This window comes from Gossypium raimondii, chromosome 9 (assembly GCF_025698545.1).
Source record: "Gossypium raimondii isolate GPD5lz chromosome 9, ASM2569854v1, whole genome shotgun sequence".
Taxonomy (NCBI): Eukaryota; Viridiplantae; Streptophyta; class Magnoliopsida; order Malvales; family Malvaceae; genus Gossypium; species Gossypium raimondii.
The window spans coordinates 37,458,709-37,476,408 of record NC_068573.1 but is presented as its reverse complement, the minus strand read 5'-3'; the positions used below and the strand labels follow the sequence as shown (position 1 = coordinate 37,476,408).

General features: G+C 30.7%; 3 protein-coding genes across 3 annotated transcripts; all 3 read right to left on the bottom strand.

Annotated features, from left to right (window-relative positions):
• Positions 1-7,745: 7,745 nt before the first annotated feature.
• Positions 7,746-8,348, bottom strand: LOC105797682 (agamous-like MADS-box protein AGL62). Its single transcript, XM_012627623.1, has one exon. The coding sequence runs from the start codon at positions 8,346-8,348 to the stop codon at positions 7,746-7,748; it is 603 nt and encodes a 200-aa protein (XP_012483077.1).
• Positions 8,349-12,029: 3,681 nt separating this feature from the next.
• Positions 12,030-12,632, bottom strand: LOC105797681 (agamous-like MADS-box protein AGL62). The gene has a single exon (XM_012627622.1). The coding sequence runs from the start codon at positions 12,630-12,632 to the stop codon at positions 12,030-12,032; it is 603 nt and encodes a 200-aa protein (XP_012483076.1).
• A 3,936-nt stretch (positions 12,633-16,568) lies between these two features.
• On the bottom strand, positions 16,569-17,366 carry LOC105799442 (hypothetical protein). The gene has a single exon (XM_012629998.2). The coding sequence runs from the start codon at positions 17,246-17,248 to the stop codon at positions 16,724-16,726; it is 525 nt and encodes a 174-aa protein (XP_012485452.1). The 5' UTR covers positions 17,249-17,366; the 3' UTR covers positions 16,569-16,723.
• Positions 17,367-17,700: the final 334 nt, after the last annotated feature.

The following is a 17,700-nucleotide window of genomic DNA, read 5'->3' as shown; positions in this document are numbered from 1 at the left end:
ATAATAAATAAGTTTTAAATCATTTAATATAATAATACATAAATTATATAAACAATTATATATTTTTTAAATAGTTAATACAAATAAAGATGTTTTGAAAATTTTCACTAACTAAAAGTCAAAAGCATCTAAATTCCAACTTTTGTATCTAGGTGAAAAAGACTTTTTCACCGCATTTTGACCCCGAAAGCCAAGTGCTCTTCATTGATTTTACAGTGAAAAAGCACTTCTAGAACTCCTAATGCAATGAAGATCGAAGCCTAAGTATATTGTTCTAAACATTTGTTTGATAAGTTATTACAAAATTTTACTCCATTAAAAAGAATAAAATATGGTTTAAATTTTTTTAATGTGTTGGATATTTTTTGCACATTTTAATTGTGTTTGATAATAATATTATATTTTAATTACTACAAATTTTTAACAAAAAAAGTGTTTGATAATAAGTTATACTAAACCTTTAAGTTGAATTTTTTTAGGGTAAATTACATCATGAGTCACTCTAAAATAGCATTGTTCCTATTTTGGTCATTTTAATTTTTTTTATCAATTTAATCACCGTAATTAAAATAATTGCTTAAATTGGTCACTACCATTAAAAATTCCATTAATCTATTAACGGATTGTTGACGTGATTTTTTTTTACTTTTGATTTAAACTAGGGGCTTCTCTATAATTAGTACAAAACATTTTTTTTGTTTATTTGTAACATAAGAACTACAAATTCTCATTATCACCTATCCCCTACTCCCCTGTCTCTAGGCTCTTTACTACACTGTCTCTTCACCATAAGAATCACCTTACACAACTGCTTTTCCAAAATAATTAAATAAAAATTGACTAGTTTTAGTTAGGTTTGAATATTAGTGTTTTGGGATTTATCTTTTTCATTCTCCTAAAAATGGAAGAAGGAATAGAAATTTAGTAGAAGGAAATAATAAAACGACAACATTGTTCATTCTTATGTATTCCGACTTGTATCAATGATAGGAACAATGTTGATTTGGGTTGGATTCATTATCAAAGCCAATGTTTGATTAAAATTGGATTGGGTGAGTAATAACAAATCTTGAATCATCTTTGATTTATCCCTGAAATAAAACCTAAAATAAAAAATGAAGTTGGTGGTGGGCTTAATTGAAGAAATCACCTACATCCATTTCTTAAATTCATTAGTTAATTGCATCACTCATGTTGGAGAACCAGTCATGTAAAGTGAGCATATATCTATAACTATAATCGATGTTACAAGTAACTTAACATACCAACTCATGTTACTTTCATATAACTTATCAACAAGGTATATCAATCAACAAATCATAAAATTATAACAAGTATACATAATTCAATTCAATCACCTTTGTTATCAACAATCATAAAGATATATCACTTACAAATCAATCCATTCAATGACTTTTCAATTTGGATATCAAATCCATTTCATCACATTTCAAACTTTTCAATTTCATTTATATTGTTACATCCGCATAGATACCATAGACTGCATGTTGGTTGGCTACATGAGCATGTTCATGTATGCCTTGAGGACTCCCAAGATCGACAAGCCTAACTAACATAAAAAATAAAACAATAAAAATAACATTTGACATTGCGGACTTTGAGGTAAAAAGCTACTGCAAACTAAGGCCATATCTAGGAAGAACGACAAAAGGATATCCTCATCCATTGCAATATGCATTGAGGAAATGGATGCAACCTTCTTGTCCCTTGTGACAGAGATCAAGTTGATGAACTCTGCGAAACATTTGTCTCGTCCATGAAACTCCCTCAGGTTAAGCTGATCAATGGGAGTTTTCCACCAATGATGAGATTCGCTTCCACATGATTGTTGCGCCAAAGAAAACACCTTTTGTTTTTCTTTCGATGCATCTAGTTGGTCGTGGATGTAATGCCCCTAACCCGAATCCGTCGCCAAAACAGGGTTACGGAGTATTACCGGAGTTTACAAATTAATTATCAGACATTTCATTTCATCTAGCATTCATATTTGAAACCAATCAAAATCATACATATTGCCCCATAAACGAGCCCTCGAGACCCAAATTTACGCAGTAGAAACACATAGGGACTAAGTCGAAAACTTAGAAAATTTTTCGAAAATATTTAAATTTTCCAACATTGCAGGGGTCACACGGTCGTGTGGCCATGCCGTATGAATCACGCAGTTTAGAGGGACGCCCGTGTCTCAAGCCGTGTGGGTATTCGAAATAAGGACCCACGGTCGTGTTTCAGCCCGTGTTCGTGCCCATGTGAGTATACTGACTTAGGTCACACTGCCAAGTCACACGCCCGTGTGCTAGGTCGTGTGGGCATTCTGTTTTGTGCAAATTTAAGATACAGGAGACACACGACCATGTCACCTGGCCGTGTGTCACACACGGTTGAGACACACGCTCGTGTCTCTACCCGTGTGGACGAAAATAGGTCATTTTACAGGTCATATTCCTCATCCAATTTGTTACTAACCTAGCCTCTCCAATTCACAAATCTACAAACTATAACATGGCATTCAACACAAGCTAAAATAAGTGGCTAATCTCAACAATTTACATATAGACCAACATTAAACAAAATACCTATACATGTCATTATGACCACAATTAAAACATTCGAAATTACCGATAGAACTAATGGATAGTGTGATATATCTCCGACAAGCTTCCAACCTAATCAAGCTTTTGATAATCTGAAAAGTAAACGGAAACAATTACATAAGCAATGAATGCTTAATAAGCTCGTATAAACTTTAATCATATCAATTCATTTTAAATAAGAAATTTATGCATATCTAGAATAATCCAGTATTGATACCACAATATTCATAAAGTATATTCAACAACTTCAACTATTCCAAATTTTTAAACTTTCATTTGCATTTTTTTACTTTCCTCACTCATTCCATATGCATAACTCACCAGTCATTAACATACCATACCACCATAACTACAAGCTAATGCATTTGAACATAGCCCTTTTTAAAGATTAATCACATGATAAACCATTTCATAAGAAATTGCACAACTTAAAACTTACCACTCTTTCATGAGCACAAGTATATTTTCATTTGAGCACTTACCTTTTCAATGCATCATATAAATAAACATATTACCATTTAACCAATAGCTTGGCACTTGTCTAAGCATCAACAACAATACTTGTTAGCATACTTGAACATGTTTCATATAAGTTCAACATTGATAAACTTATTTTATCAACATATCACACTTGAATTTATTACTCGTCACAACTTCAATCGATGAATACACTTATTTGAGATCAACACCAATAATAACATTAAGTTTTCAAACATTAATTTCATATGTCACTTATCGATCTTCTTGAATAAGGGAACTTTTACAATTTAGTCCTCAACTAGTTAATCTATCAAATCAATTAATTTTTCTCGATTAATATTTTATCCAAATATTGTAGGATATCATACGCCCTTAATAAAACAAAATTTAATACCAAACCCTAATATTTTAACTATTTTCACAATTTGATGTTAACATCAATATTTAACAAAATCGATTTATATTGTCATCATACAACAAGATTAATGCTCTAAACCCGCTTAATATTAATAATTTATTTCAATACATTAATTTAGACAATAAAACAATTCATTTCATGTAATTTTGGTCATTTTACCTTTTACAAAATTACCCCTAAAATTTTACTTTTATTCAATTTAGTCCTTAAGCCTAAAACATGCAAATTAGCCATTTTAATGTAACCCATGCTAGCTAAATATTCATATATATTTTCCTCCTCCTCCTCTTTATTCCACATCCTTAATGTATATAATATGCTTATATGTAACATTATCTATAATTTCACTATTTACTTATATGTTTATTCAAAGTTGTCCACTTGAGTCAAAGTTACTAAATTATTTATATCTTGAGCTACAGAATTCTAAATTAAGAACCGCTTGAATTTTTGAAACTAGACTCACATATCTTTTCACCATAAAATTTTAGACTTTATGATTTAGCCAATAAGTACAGTAAAATCTTCAAATTTATACATTTCTTTGTTTGAAAGCTTTACCTTTGCTTACTAAAAATTAATTATCTCTTATTACGGGGTTTGAATGATGTTTCCATTTTTTTTCTCTTGAAAATAGACTCATCAATAATTTAAACATATAAATTTAAACCCCTAATTATTTTTTTACAATTTTTGATGATTTTCCAAAGTCAAAACAGGGGAACCCGAAATCAATCTGACCCTGTCTCACAAAAATTCATATATCTCATAACATGAAAATATTTTGCTTACACCGTTTCTTCTATGTAAAAGTAGACTCAATAGGCTTTAATTTAATACTTTAATTAATGCTAATTCAATTTCTACAGTTTTTGGTGAATTTTCAAAGTCAGACTACTACTGCTGCCCAAAACTGTTTTAGTGTAAAATATCGATAACCAAATTTATAACACCTTCCTTTCCTTTCTCTACAATATTTCTCATCACTTCCTCTGATTTCCCTTCACTAACATATCAAGAACATAGAACCTTATATAATAAAACTCTACTTTAACATCATTTTCATACTTTCTCAATAATATCAAACTCAAAAATATATTGAAATCTTGATGTTCTTACCTTGTCCTATTGATTTCAATCTTTAACTTGATTTTCTCTCTCCTTCAGCTTCTATTTCTTGAATCTAACTTGATATTCTAGCTTCCCATTGTCTCCTTATTAATTTTCTCTCTTGGTAGCTAGGGAAATTCTTTTGATTTATAAGTGAAAATGGTGAAATTTTGGCAAAAAAACCAAATTGTAAAGAAAGGAAAATTTCTTTCTTCTCTTCTCTTCTCTTCTCACGTGGGTGCATGGAAAGATGATGAAAATTCTTCATCTTTCTTTCCTTTTATACTAAATAAAATAATAATAAAATATCTCATTAAAATATTAATAAAATAATATTTATCTAATTAAATAATTATAAAATATCATCAAAATATCTCTAATATCATCATTGCCTTCTAGAATTCTCTCTCTTTCTAATTTACCATTTTGCCCTTTATGATCTTTTAAAATTTCATCATTGAGTCATCACTTAATTTGGTAAAATTATGATTTAGTCCCTCATAACTCTTCACTTATTCAATTTGGTCCTAATTCATCCATTTTCCTTAGTTTCTAGATCATTCCACCCTTAAAATATTTGCACTATTGATCCTTCAACTTTTTCATATTTACACTTTAACCCCTCAAATTTTGAGTATTTACCTTTGGGCAACAAAACTTTTCTCACTTTTGTGATTTAATCATTTCTTGAATTAATATGTCATAGTATACTTCCCAATGTTGGTATAACTAAGAATTTCCCTTTTTGTCACTTTATTTCCTTATTTTACTATATTAAGGATACTATCTTACTTTCTTACTGTAATAATTTTCGGCGTATTACAGTGGACCTCATTGCAATCTTAGACTAGAGACTTGATTCTTACCTTACGGTAAGCCTCAACAGGAGCGTCTGTCGTTTCATGAAGAGGTTGGTTTGGATTTAGAAAGCGTTTAGTAAGAAATTCAGTAGAAGGATGAGCAAACGAATAAGGCTTACCTTTTGGTGAGAAAATAATAAAGAGAATATCACTGCCACATAAAGTGGAGAGCTCAGAGATTTTCTTATAAATTCCAAAACATCGTTTTGAAAATGAGATGAGCCTATCATCCTCATTTTCAATTATCTTAATCTCAATTTTTTGTTTTCCCCTAGTTTTCTTGCTTGAGCTTGCCATTGCAAAAAAGAATCAATGGACAAAAGAAACAAGTAAGAAAGTTAAAAATGAATGCTTTAGTGGCCTTTTAGATGGTTTGGAATGAGGTTCTCATTTGATGGGGTTTATATATATAGGCCAAAACAACTCAATAAATTAAATGGTTAAACTAATTAAATTGGGTGGTCAAATTTGACGTTCAACAATCGATTATCCTGTTTGTAATTGAATCTAGTCGTGAATTTGGTAGGTAAATATGTTTCTTGAATGCAATATAAATATTGTTTTACTGATCGTGTATATATTTTATCAAGTATTCCAGAAAATGAAAAAAAATCATAATTTCATAGTGCATTTTAAGTTAGTTATATGTTGGAAAGTACTAAAAAGCAATACCGTTATTCGTAACATTAGAAGCTCACCCTAGAATAAGTAATAGAATCTTAAAAAATGGAAAGACATCTAAAGAAAGTAAGTAAAAATTTTTTGAAAAGCATATAAAGAAATAATGGATATCAAATCTATTGCATAGCAAATTATGGTAACTTTTAGAACAGGCTAAGTTGTACTACCAAAGAAAGTATGATGTTGCTGTCAATAACATCTGAAAAGACCTAGATTTTGCTTCTCAACTTGGTTTTATTTTACGATACATAAATATCGCATTGCTTGCATCGGCGTTATATAAAGAAGAATAATAAAGAAAATAAAATTGTTCTGAGTTTTAAAAATTCAACTCTTAGTTTTACTGCGAATTGCAGTAATAACAAGTTGTTTAATGAAAGATGAGCACCTAATATTAAACAACTTCACATTGAATAGTGTTATCTAGTTCAAGATTTTCCATATGCAAAAACCATAATCCATGAGGAAAGATAAAGAGTTTCGATTTGTTCTGATAATTAGTTTATTGCGTTCTTTTCATGGAGTTTATTGGTTGGAGCTAAAAGAATGATATTCATTGGTTTTAATTGTCTTATTGCAATTTTTTTATTTACAATTATTGAATAATTTAGTTACTTTGTAATAAGCCAATGAGAAAAACAAAACAATTCAACTCAACATTATCCTAATTTAATCAAATATATGGTTAAAGTACAATTAAAAAGCGCTTACGTAAAATAAATCTAAACATAACATTTAGATTTTTTTGCACAATTCATTATGCTCTCTCCTATTTATTACTTAAAAAATGAAAAATGGTTAAAGTATTTTAAATTTTAGTTTCTTATTTAATGATAATTCTACGTATTTGTACAGATTTAGTAAGCCTAAAATGCAAATGTATAATCGATTTTGTTTGAATAAAGTTACATCTAATGCATGCATTTTATTATTAGTCTTTTATTTTTCTTGAAGAATTATCGAAAAGGATATGAAAATATGACCTTTTAAATATCGAAAACAACTTAAAAAGATGCGGTGAAGCCATATTTTTAATATATAACTATATGGAACAAAGAACTTGCTACAAGAAGAACTCCCAATAATATATTCTATTTAGACTCCATTTGCCTAGAAGGCCTATCATTAATCCTAAAGTGAAAACTAGCAATCTTTTAAGAAATTTCTATTAATTTTTAATCATTTGGTTGCGAAACTTGATGTGGAATCTTGCAAGAAAAGAAATCATATTCCACTATGATATATTCTTCTCTTTACATTACATGAAAACTTTTTGACAAATTCTGAAAGTGAAGAGTGTATTAGCCTATGAATTGAAACTTGACCGAGTTATTAATATAAGCACCAGTTTATTGAAAGTCAATTGTTGATACAACATCATAATTGGAACCAAAATAGCCCTAGACCCTAAATAGTCAAGGCTCGGGAATGCTACAATAGAGACCATAGAAAGCATGTTGGTTAGCTACATGAGCATGTTCATGTATGCCTTGAGGACTCCAAAGATCTAGAAGCCTAACTAACATAAAAAAATAAAACAATAAAAATAACATTTGACATTGAGGACTTTGAGGTAAACAGCTACTGCAAACTAAGGCCATATCTAGAAGGAACGACAAAAGGGAGATCCTCATCCATTGCAGCATGCATTGAGGAAATGGATGCAATCTTCTTGTCTCTTGCGACAGAGATCAAGCTGATGAACTCTGCGAAATGTTTGTCTCGTTCATGGAGCTCTCTCGGGTTAAGCTGATATATGGGAGTTTTCCACCAATGATGAGATTCGCTTCCACGTGATTGCTGGGCCAAAAAAAATGCCTTTTGTTTTTCTTTTGATGCATCTAGTTGGTCGTGGACCTCATTGTAATCTTGGACTAGCGACTTGATTCTTACCTTACGGTAAGCCTCAACAAGAGCATCCGTGGTTTCATAAAGAGGTTGGTTTGGGTTTAGAAAGCGTTTAGTCACAGCTTCAATAGAAGGATGAGCAAACGAATAAGGCTTACCTTTTGGTGAGAAAATAATAAAGAGAATGTCACAACCACATAAAGTGGAGAGCTCAGAGATTTTCTTATAAATTCCAAAACGTCGTTTTGAAAATGAGATAAGCCTATCATCCTCATTTTCAATTATCTTAATCTCAATTTTTTGTTTTCCCCTAGTTTTCTTGCTTGAGCTTGCCATTGCAAAAAAGAATCAAAGGACAAAAGAAACAAGCAAGAAAGTTAAAAATGAATGTTTTAGTTGCCTTTTAGATGGTTTGGAATGAAGTTCTCATTTGATGGGGTTTATATATATATAGGCCAAAACAACTCAATAAATTAAATGGTTAAACTAATTAAATTAGGTGGTCAAATTTGACATTCAACAATCGATTATCGTGTTTGTAATTGAATCTAGTCGTGAATTTGGTAGGTAAATATGTTTCTTGAATGCAATATAAATATTGTTTTACTGATCGTGTATATATTTTATCAAGTATTCCAGAAAATGAAAAAAATTCATAACATCATGGTGCAAATTAAGTTAGTTATATGTTTGAAAGTACCGAAAAGCAATATCGTTATTCGGTAACATTAGAAGCTCACCCTAGAATAAGTAATAGAATGTTCAAAAACGGAAAAACATCTAAAGAAAGTAAGTAAAATATTTTTTAAAAGCATATAAAGAAATAATGGATATCAAATCTATTGCATAGCAAATTATGGTAACTTTTAGAACAGCCTAGGTTGTACTACCAAAGAAAGTATTATGATGTTGTCAATAGCATCTGAAAAGACCTGGATTTTTCTTCTCAACTTGGTTTTATTTTACGATACATAAATATCAGATTGCTTGCATCGGCGTTATGTAAAGAAGAATAATAAAGAAAATAAAATTGTTCTAAGTTTTAAGAATTCAACTCTTAGTGTTACTGCGAATTGCAGTAATAACAAGTTGTTTAATGAAAGACGAGCACCTAATATTAAACAACTTCACACTGAATAGTGTTATCTAGTTTAGGATTTTCCATATGCAAAAACCGTAATCCATAAGGAAAGATAAAGAGTTTCGATTTGTTCTAAAAATTAGTTTATTGCCTTCTTTTCATGGTGTTTATTTGTTGGATCTATAAGAATGATGTTCATTGGTTTTAATTGTCTTATTGCAAAATTTTTTTACAATTATTGAATAATTTAGTTATTTTGTAATAAGCCAATGAGAAAAACAAAACAATTCAACTCAACATTATCCTAATTTAATTAAATATATGGTTAAAGTATAATTGAAAATTGCTTACACGTAAAATAAATCTAAACATAACATTTAGATTATTTTTGCAAAGACAATTCATTATGCTCTCTCCTATTTATTACTTAAAAATGAAAAATCGGTTAAATTATTTTTAAATTTTAGTTTCTTATTTAATGATAATTCTACGTACTTGTACTGATTTAGTAAGTCGAAAACACAAATGTATAATAATCAAAATTTGTTTGTATAAAGTTACACATAATGCATGCATTTTATTATTAGTCTTTTATTTTTCCTAAAGGATCATCGGAAAAGATATGAAAATATGACTTTTAAATAATTATAACAACTAAAGAAGATGCATTGAAGACATATTTTATTATATAATTATAGGAACAAAGAACTTGCTACAAGAAGAATTCCCAATAATATATTCTATTTAGACTTCATCTGCCTAAAAACCCTATAATAAATCCTAAAGTGAAAACTATTTAGGCAGTAAATTGATGTCGAGCAATCTTTTTAAGAAATTTCTATTAATTTTTAATCATTTGGTTGCGAAACTTGATGTGGAATCATGTAAGAAAGTTGAGCATATTCCACTATGATATATTCTTCTATATTTACGTTGCATGAAAACTTTTTGACAATATCCTAAAAGTGAAGAGTGTATTAGCCTATGAATTGAAACTTGATCGAGTTATTAATATAAGCACCAGTTTATTGAAAGTCGATTGTTGATACAACATTATAATTGGAACCAAAATAGCCCTAGACCCTAAATAGTCAAGGCTCGGGAATACTACAATAGAGACCATAGACCGCATGTTGGTTAGCTACATAAGCATGTTCATGTATGCCTCGAGGACTTCCAAGATCGAGAAGCCTAACTAACATAAAAAATAAAACAATAAAAATAACATTTGACATTGCGAACTTTGAGGTAAAAAGCTACTGCAAACTAGGGCCATATCTAGGAGGAACGACAAAAGGGACATCCCCATCCATTGCAGCATGCATTGAGGAAATGGATGCAATCTTCTTGTCCCTTGCGACAGAGATCAAGTTGATGAACTTTACGAAACGTTTGTCTCGTTCATGGAGCTCCCTCAGGTTAAGCTGATATATGGGTGCTTTCCACCGATGATAAGATTCGCTTCCACGTGATTGCTGGGCCAAATAAAACGCCTTTTGTTTTTCTTTTGATGCATCTAGTTGGTCGTGGACCTCATTGTAATCTTAGACTAGCGACTTGATTCTTACCTTACGGTAAGCCTCAACAAGAGCGTTTGTGGTTTCATGAAGAGGTTGGTTTGGGTTTAGAAAGCGTTTAGTCACAACTTCAATAGAAGGATGAGCAAACGAATAAGGCTTACCTTTTGGTGAGAAAATAATAAAGAGAATCTCACTACCACATAAAGTGGAGAGGTCAAAGATTTTCTTATATATTCCAAAATGTCGTTTTAAAAATTAGATGAGCCTATCATCCTTATTTTCAATTATCTTAATCTCAATTTTTTGTTTTCCCCTAGTTTTCTTGCTTGAGCTTGCCATTGCAAAAAAGAATCAAATGACAAAAGAAACAAACAAGAAAGTTAAAAATGAATGCTTTAGTTTCCTTTTAGATGGTTTGGAATGAAGTTCTCATTTGAAGGGGTTCATATATCTATAGGCCAAAACAACTCAAAAAATTAAATGGTTAAACTAATTAAATTAGGTGGCAAATTTGACCTTCAACAATCGATTATCGTGTTTGTAATTGAATCTAGTCTTGAATTTGGTAGGTAAATTTGTTTCTTAAATGCAATATAAATATTGTTTTATTGATCGTGTATATATGTTATCAAGTATTCCAGAAAATGAAAAAAATTCATAATATCATGGTGCATTTTAAGTTAGTTATATGTTGAAAAGTACCGAAAAGCAATACCGTTTTTGGTAACATTAGAAGCTCAACCTGGAATAAGTAATAGAATGTTCAAAAACGAAAAGACTTCTAAAGAAAGTAAGTAAAAGAAAATCTCGAAAAGCATATAAAGAAATAATAGATATAAAATCTTTTGGATAGCAAATTATGGTACAAGAACTTGCTACAAGCAGAACTCCCAATAATATATTCTATTTAGACTTTATCTGCCTAGAAAGCCTATAGTTAATCCTAAAGTGAAAACTATTTGGACAATAAATTGTCGTCGAGCAATCTTTTTAAGAAATTACTATTAATTTTTAATCATTTGGTTACGAAAATTGATGTGGAATCATGTAAGAAAAGAGAGCATATTCCACTATGATATATTCTTCTCTTTACGTTGCATGAAATCTTTTTTGACAATATCCTAAAAGTGAAGAGTGTATTAGCCTATGAATTGAAACTTGACCGAGTTATTAATATAAGCACCAGTTTATTGAAAGTCAATTGTTGATACAACGTCATAATTGGAACCAAAATAGCCCTAGACCTTAAATAGTCAAGGCTCGGGAATGCTACAATAGAGACCATAGACCACATGTTGGTTAGATACATGAGCATGTTCATATGCCTTGAGGACTCCCAAGATCGAGAAGCCTAATTAACATAAAAAATAAAACAATAAAAATAACATTTGACATTGCGAACTTTGAGGTAAAAAGCTACTGCAAACTAGGGCCATATCTAGGAGGAACGACAAAAGGGACATCCTCATCCATTGCAGCATGCATTGAGGAAATGGATGCAATCTTCTTGTCCCTTGCGATAGAGACCAAGTTGATAAACTCTGCGAAACGTTTGTCTTGTTCGTGGAGCTCCCTTGGGTTAAGCTGGTATATGGGAGTTTTCCACCAATGATGAGATTCGCTTCCACGTGATTGTTGGGCCAAAGAAAACGCCTTTTGTTTTTCTTTTGATGCATCTAGTTGGTCATGGACCTCATTGTAATCTTGGACTAGTGACTTGATTCTTACCTTACGGTAAGTCTCAATAGGAGCGTCTGTGGTTTCATGAAGAGGTTGGTGTGGGTTTAGAAAGCGTTTAGTCACAGCTTCAATAGAAGGATGAGCAAACGAATAAGGCTTACCTTTTGGTGAGAAAATAATAAAGAGAATCTCACAGCCACATAAAGTGGAGAGCTCAGAGATTTTCTTATAAATTCCAAAACGTCGTTTTGAAAATGAGATGAGCCTATCATCCTCATTTTCAATTATCTTAATCTCAATTTTTTGTTTTCCCCTAGTTTTCTTGCTTGAGCTTGCCATTGCAAAAAAGAATCAAAGGACAAAAGAAACAAGCAAGAAAGTTAAAAATGAATGTTTTAGTTGCCTTTTAGATGGTTTGGAATGAAGTTCTCATTTGATGGGGTTTATATATATATATAGGCCAAAACAACTCAATAAGTTAAATGGTTAAACTAATTAAATTAGGTGGTCAAATTTAACATTCAACAATCGATTATCGTGTTTGTAATTGAATCTAGTCGTGAATTTGGTAGGTAAATATGTTTCTTGAATGCAATATAAATATTGTTTTACTGATCGTGTATATATTTTATCAAGTATTCCAGAAAATGAAAAAAAATCATAACATCATGGTGCAATTTAAGTTAGTTATATGTTTGAAAGTACCGAAAAGCAATACCGTTATTCGGTAACATTAGAAGCTCACCCTAGAATAAGTAATAGAATGTTCAAAAACGGAAAAACATCTAAAGAAAGTAAGTAAAATATTTTTTAAAAGCATATAAAGAAATAATGGATATCAAATCTATTGCATAGCAAATTATGGTAACTTTTAGAACAGCCTAGGTTGTACTACCAAAGAAAGTATTATGATGTTGTCAATAGCATCTGGAAAGACCTAGATTTTTCTTCTCAACTTGGTTTTATTTTACGATGCATGAAATATCACATTGTTTGCATCAGGGCTATATAGAGAAGAATAATAAAGAAAATAAAATTGTTCTAAGTTTTAAGAATTCAACTCTTAGTGTTACTGCGAATTGCAGTAATAACAAGTTGTTTAATGAAAGATGAGCACCTAATACTAAATAACTTCACATTGAATAGTGTTATCTAGTTTAGGATTTTCCATATGCAAAAACCATAATCCATGAGAAAAGATAAAGAGTTTCGATTTGTTCTAATAATTAGTTTATTGCGTTCTTTTCATGACATTTATTGGTTGGAGCTATAAGAATCATGTTCATTGGTTTTAATTGTCTTATTGCAATTTTTTTACAATTATTGAATAATTTAGTTATTTTGTAATAAGCCAATGAGAAAAACAAAATAATTAAACTCAACATTATCCTAATTTAATCAAATATATGGTTGAAGTATAATTGAAAACTACTTACACATAAAATAAATCTAAACATAACATTTAGATTGGTTTTGCGGCACAATTCATTGTGCTTTCTCCGATTTATTACTTAAAATAGAAAAATGGGTAAAGTATTTTTAAATTTTAATTTCTTATTTAATGATAATTGTATGTACTTGCACAGATTTAGTAAGCCTATAACACAAATGTATAATCAAAATTTTTAAAAATAAAATGCATGCATTTTATTAGTAGTCTTTATTTTCATAAATAAGATGGTTAAAACATTCACAATTGATGGTTAAAATATTTTTATTATTGTATACTTGGTTGAAAATATTGGCTAAAGCAATAATTTCTAATAAAAGAAACATAACTAAATTGGAGATATTTAAAATAGCATGTAGAGATGAATATGAATACAAACTATAATTCAAGGACTTACGGTGCAAATAAATCGTAAAGACTATTAGATGACATATTAAGAAGGGATAATATAATTTTTTGCCCCTTAACTTGGCAACTAAGTTCACTTTGGTACTTAATACTTTTTTTATCCACTTTGGCACTTGAACTCGACAGCTAAATCCATTTTGATCCCTGAAAAAGTTTGAAGATGTTGCACAATCACATTATGCCATATCATCACTTGAAAATTTTAAAAAATTGTGTAAATGTTCTGGTGATAGTGTGGTATAATTTCATAATGTCACATTCAGTTTTTTAATAATCAGATTGGTTGTTGAACAAGTTAGACCACCGGTCCCAACTCCCAAATCAATCAGTTTGATTAATTTGATCGTTGAACCAATATTAATTAATTAAAAATTCACAAAAATCTAACTTAGTTCAACTTTTTTCCTAATTTTCAATTTTTATGAATTTCAAGTAGTTTTTAAATTAATCAATTCAACTCCTTTATTCGAATCATTATATGAATCAACTTTTGGTCTATCGATCCAATCATATTCCAATAATATTGGTCACATTTTTAAATCTTGACAGAATCTAAATTCAACTATCAAAATAAATTTAATTGTCAAATTTAAGAACTAATATAGACAGATATATATATAGATATATAGATATATAGATATAAATACCAAGATCAACCTAAAAAATAGGTTATCTTCAATAAAACCATCTGTAGATGCGTTTGTGAAATGTCTTAAAAAGCATTTTCTTTAAATAAATGATTGTTCTTGTAAATATTGTTTTTGTGAAACTGTTTAGCAGTTTACTTTACTAAATTTTAGAGAAATTATTATTAAATTTTAATATAAACAATGTATACGAGGTTGCAAAAAGCTATATATGAGGTTGTAAAACACCATATACAAGTTTTTGATCTTGGTTAAGTCTTCAGTTGTTTTGGTGGAAAAACGTTTTTATATTTTTATTAACATTAAATATAAAAAGGTGTGAAGATTTTTAAAAGTATTTAAAAACTCATTATCCAAATTCAAAATTGATTTGTTTTTTGATAATGTTGTCAACAAAATTTAAAGATCAAACGGCATTTCCCTATCGGGAAGGAAAAAGAAAACCTCGAAAATGGTGAAAACAAAAATTTTATATCTGTTTTCTTTTTCCTTCTGTGTCCTCTGTTGTCATACATAACTTACGTCTCGCTGGTTCAAATTTTTTATTGGTTCATGCAAAGAAGTTGAATTTGTTTTTGAAGGGTTGGGTTTTGTCATCGGAGGGTTCGAAACGTTTAAGTTCTCATTTGGCAGTGCCTGTGGGGGGTTTCCGTCGAGGCTTTCGGAGCATTTGGGTTTCTTCAATTAGCTCAGTTGCTCTTGTTTCTGGGAAAAGGCCACATTGGGGCTTTCTTATTTGGCCTTTTAGGTTGAGATTTGAGATAATATTTTTCTTCTTCTGTTTGAGGAGTGGGTATGCCGAATTCAAAGATTTGAACTTTATGGCTGGAAGGTGAAGTTGAAATGTTAAAATCTTCTATTTTCTGCAAAATATATTCACTGTTGAGAACTTCGCAAGGATTTTTTTTTTTTTAAAAAGAGTTATAAAATCCTCCAAAAGAAAACAATTCATCATCAATGGCAAAGATCAATAAATCTCTTTTTTCAAAAGCCGTACACAAGATTCAACTCCAGCTCCTTGACGGGTCCAAGGCGAGAAAAACTTTATATTCATCAGTCATTAAAATCAACTGTTATTGGTAGAATTTCACGACGATGAAGATTCATCCCAGAATTTCTGTTTAAATAGTTTTTATTTTTAATTTCTAGGATGCATTTTGATTTTTTGATTTTATAATTTCTATTTATATATTTTAAATTATGGTGTAATTAATGATGTGATTTAATTTCGAAGTCTCATTTTAATGGATTTATAAAAAAATAGTTAAAAAAGTTTAGGTTTTAATTCGAAAAAAAAACCTTAAATGCGAATTTGGAGGAAATGTTAAGTTGAATGACAGGTAGGCTAATGACAAGATCAAGGAATAAAAGAAAACAAAAATTAAATTCAGGCAGTATAAATATCACATCTTTAACACCAACCTATATGGTTGTATTTACCATACAATGATTGAACGTTAATTTGGATTAATACGAAATATTTAGTTTTTAGCAAAGAAACAAAAAATTGAGTCATTCATCCAAGGTCGTCTAAATTACCAATGATTAATTTGAGATAGTAGACTTTTATATATATATATATATATATATATTATATTCTTTATGAATTTCAAAATGTAGGGAGCATTCATAGTGCATTTCCAAGCTGGAACATTACTAGTTAGCAACTTCAAATTTGATAGCATGGGTGTTTCAATTCTTAGAAGGGTTATAAGCTAATCCTTTCTGATCCTTTTCCACTCAACCAAAAAAATAAAATGGTGGCAAAGCTTAAGTAAAAAGTGTATAATATCTATATATATAAATGCATACCTTCCATTTCCATCATTTTGACTACAAATCGTATGGACATAATTAAAGCATGGAGGAGGAGGAGGCCTTGGTTGGTGAGCAGCAAATAAAACAATGGAAGATGAGATTATATATTAGTTTGGCAAGTGTGAGTTGGAAGAGCGATGAGAATTATGGAGCAAGAACTTTCTCAATACCCTCATGAAAACCAGCATGCCTGCTCTCCTGGGGCTTGGAGAAAACATGCCCACATTGGTTTTCGACAATTTCAGGCTGTGACCACCACCGCATCCCATTTCTACCATATCTTCTGAACACCTCGATGAACTTCCACTTCTTGGCAATTCTTCTTCGTTGAAATCCTCCCACAACATGTCCATCTTTTCCTCTTCATCTTCCTCTTCATCTTCAGCAACGCCTTTGTCCGACTGCTTCCAATCATTGTGATCTTCGTGCGATTTGCTCTTTCTTTCCTGATGATCATCTTCGTCTGCTCTCTGACTAACTGGAAAACAATCTTCTTCTTCTTGTTTACCTTTGCTGTGAAGAAAAACGTCAGGAGATGCTGCAGGAGACAGATGCCATAACGGCGGTGAATCAATGGAGCAAGGGTACAAATCAGTGAACGTAGGGAAGCTGAATTCTTCGGTAGTGGCCATGATTGCCGCTCATCCTCGGATCTTTTCTATTAAAATTAAAAAATGAGATGAGATGAGAAAAAGAGAAGGGGTGTTTGGGTTTTGAAGTTTGGTGGTGGATGTGGTTGCCTTCGTAATCTTTTTTTAGTTCAACTGCTCCCTCAAGTTAACAACTTTTTTATGTTAAAGAATCTTAGATTGAGGGTCCCCACACCCACCCAAACATTTCAATTTTTTTGGCCACCTATCTATAATTTGGTACTCACCTATTGTCAAGTTGGCCCAAAACTTAAAAAGATTAATATTCCATTAATTGTTTATATTAAAACTTCCTCGATTGTGGGTTTCTTGATGCGGCCGAAGGCTCTGCACCTTCCTTTATTTGGAAGAGTATCTATAAGGCAAAGGCGTTGTTAAACAAAGGAGTTGGGTGATGGGTAGGAGATGATGCTCGGATAGATATTTTCAATGAC

Coding starts and splice junctions, on each gene's coding strand:
- LOC105797682 (XM_012627623.1), bottom strand. CDS start 8,348: ATGGCAAGCTCAAGCAAGAAAACTAGGGGAAAACAAAAAATTGAGATT.
- LOC105797681 (XM_012627622.1), bottom strand. CDS start 12,632: ATGGCAAGCTCAAGCAAGAAAACTAGGGGAAAACAAAAAATTGAGATT.
- LOC105799442 (XM_012629998.2), bottom strand. CDS start 17,248: ATGGCCACTACCGAAGAATTCAGCTTCCCTACGTTCACTGATTTGTAC.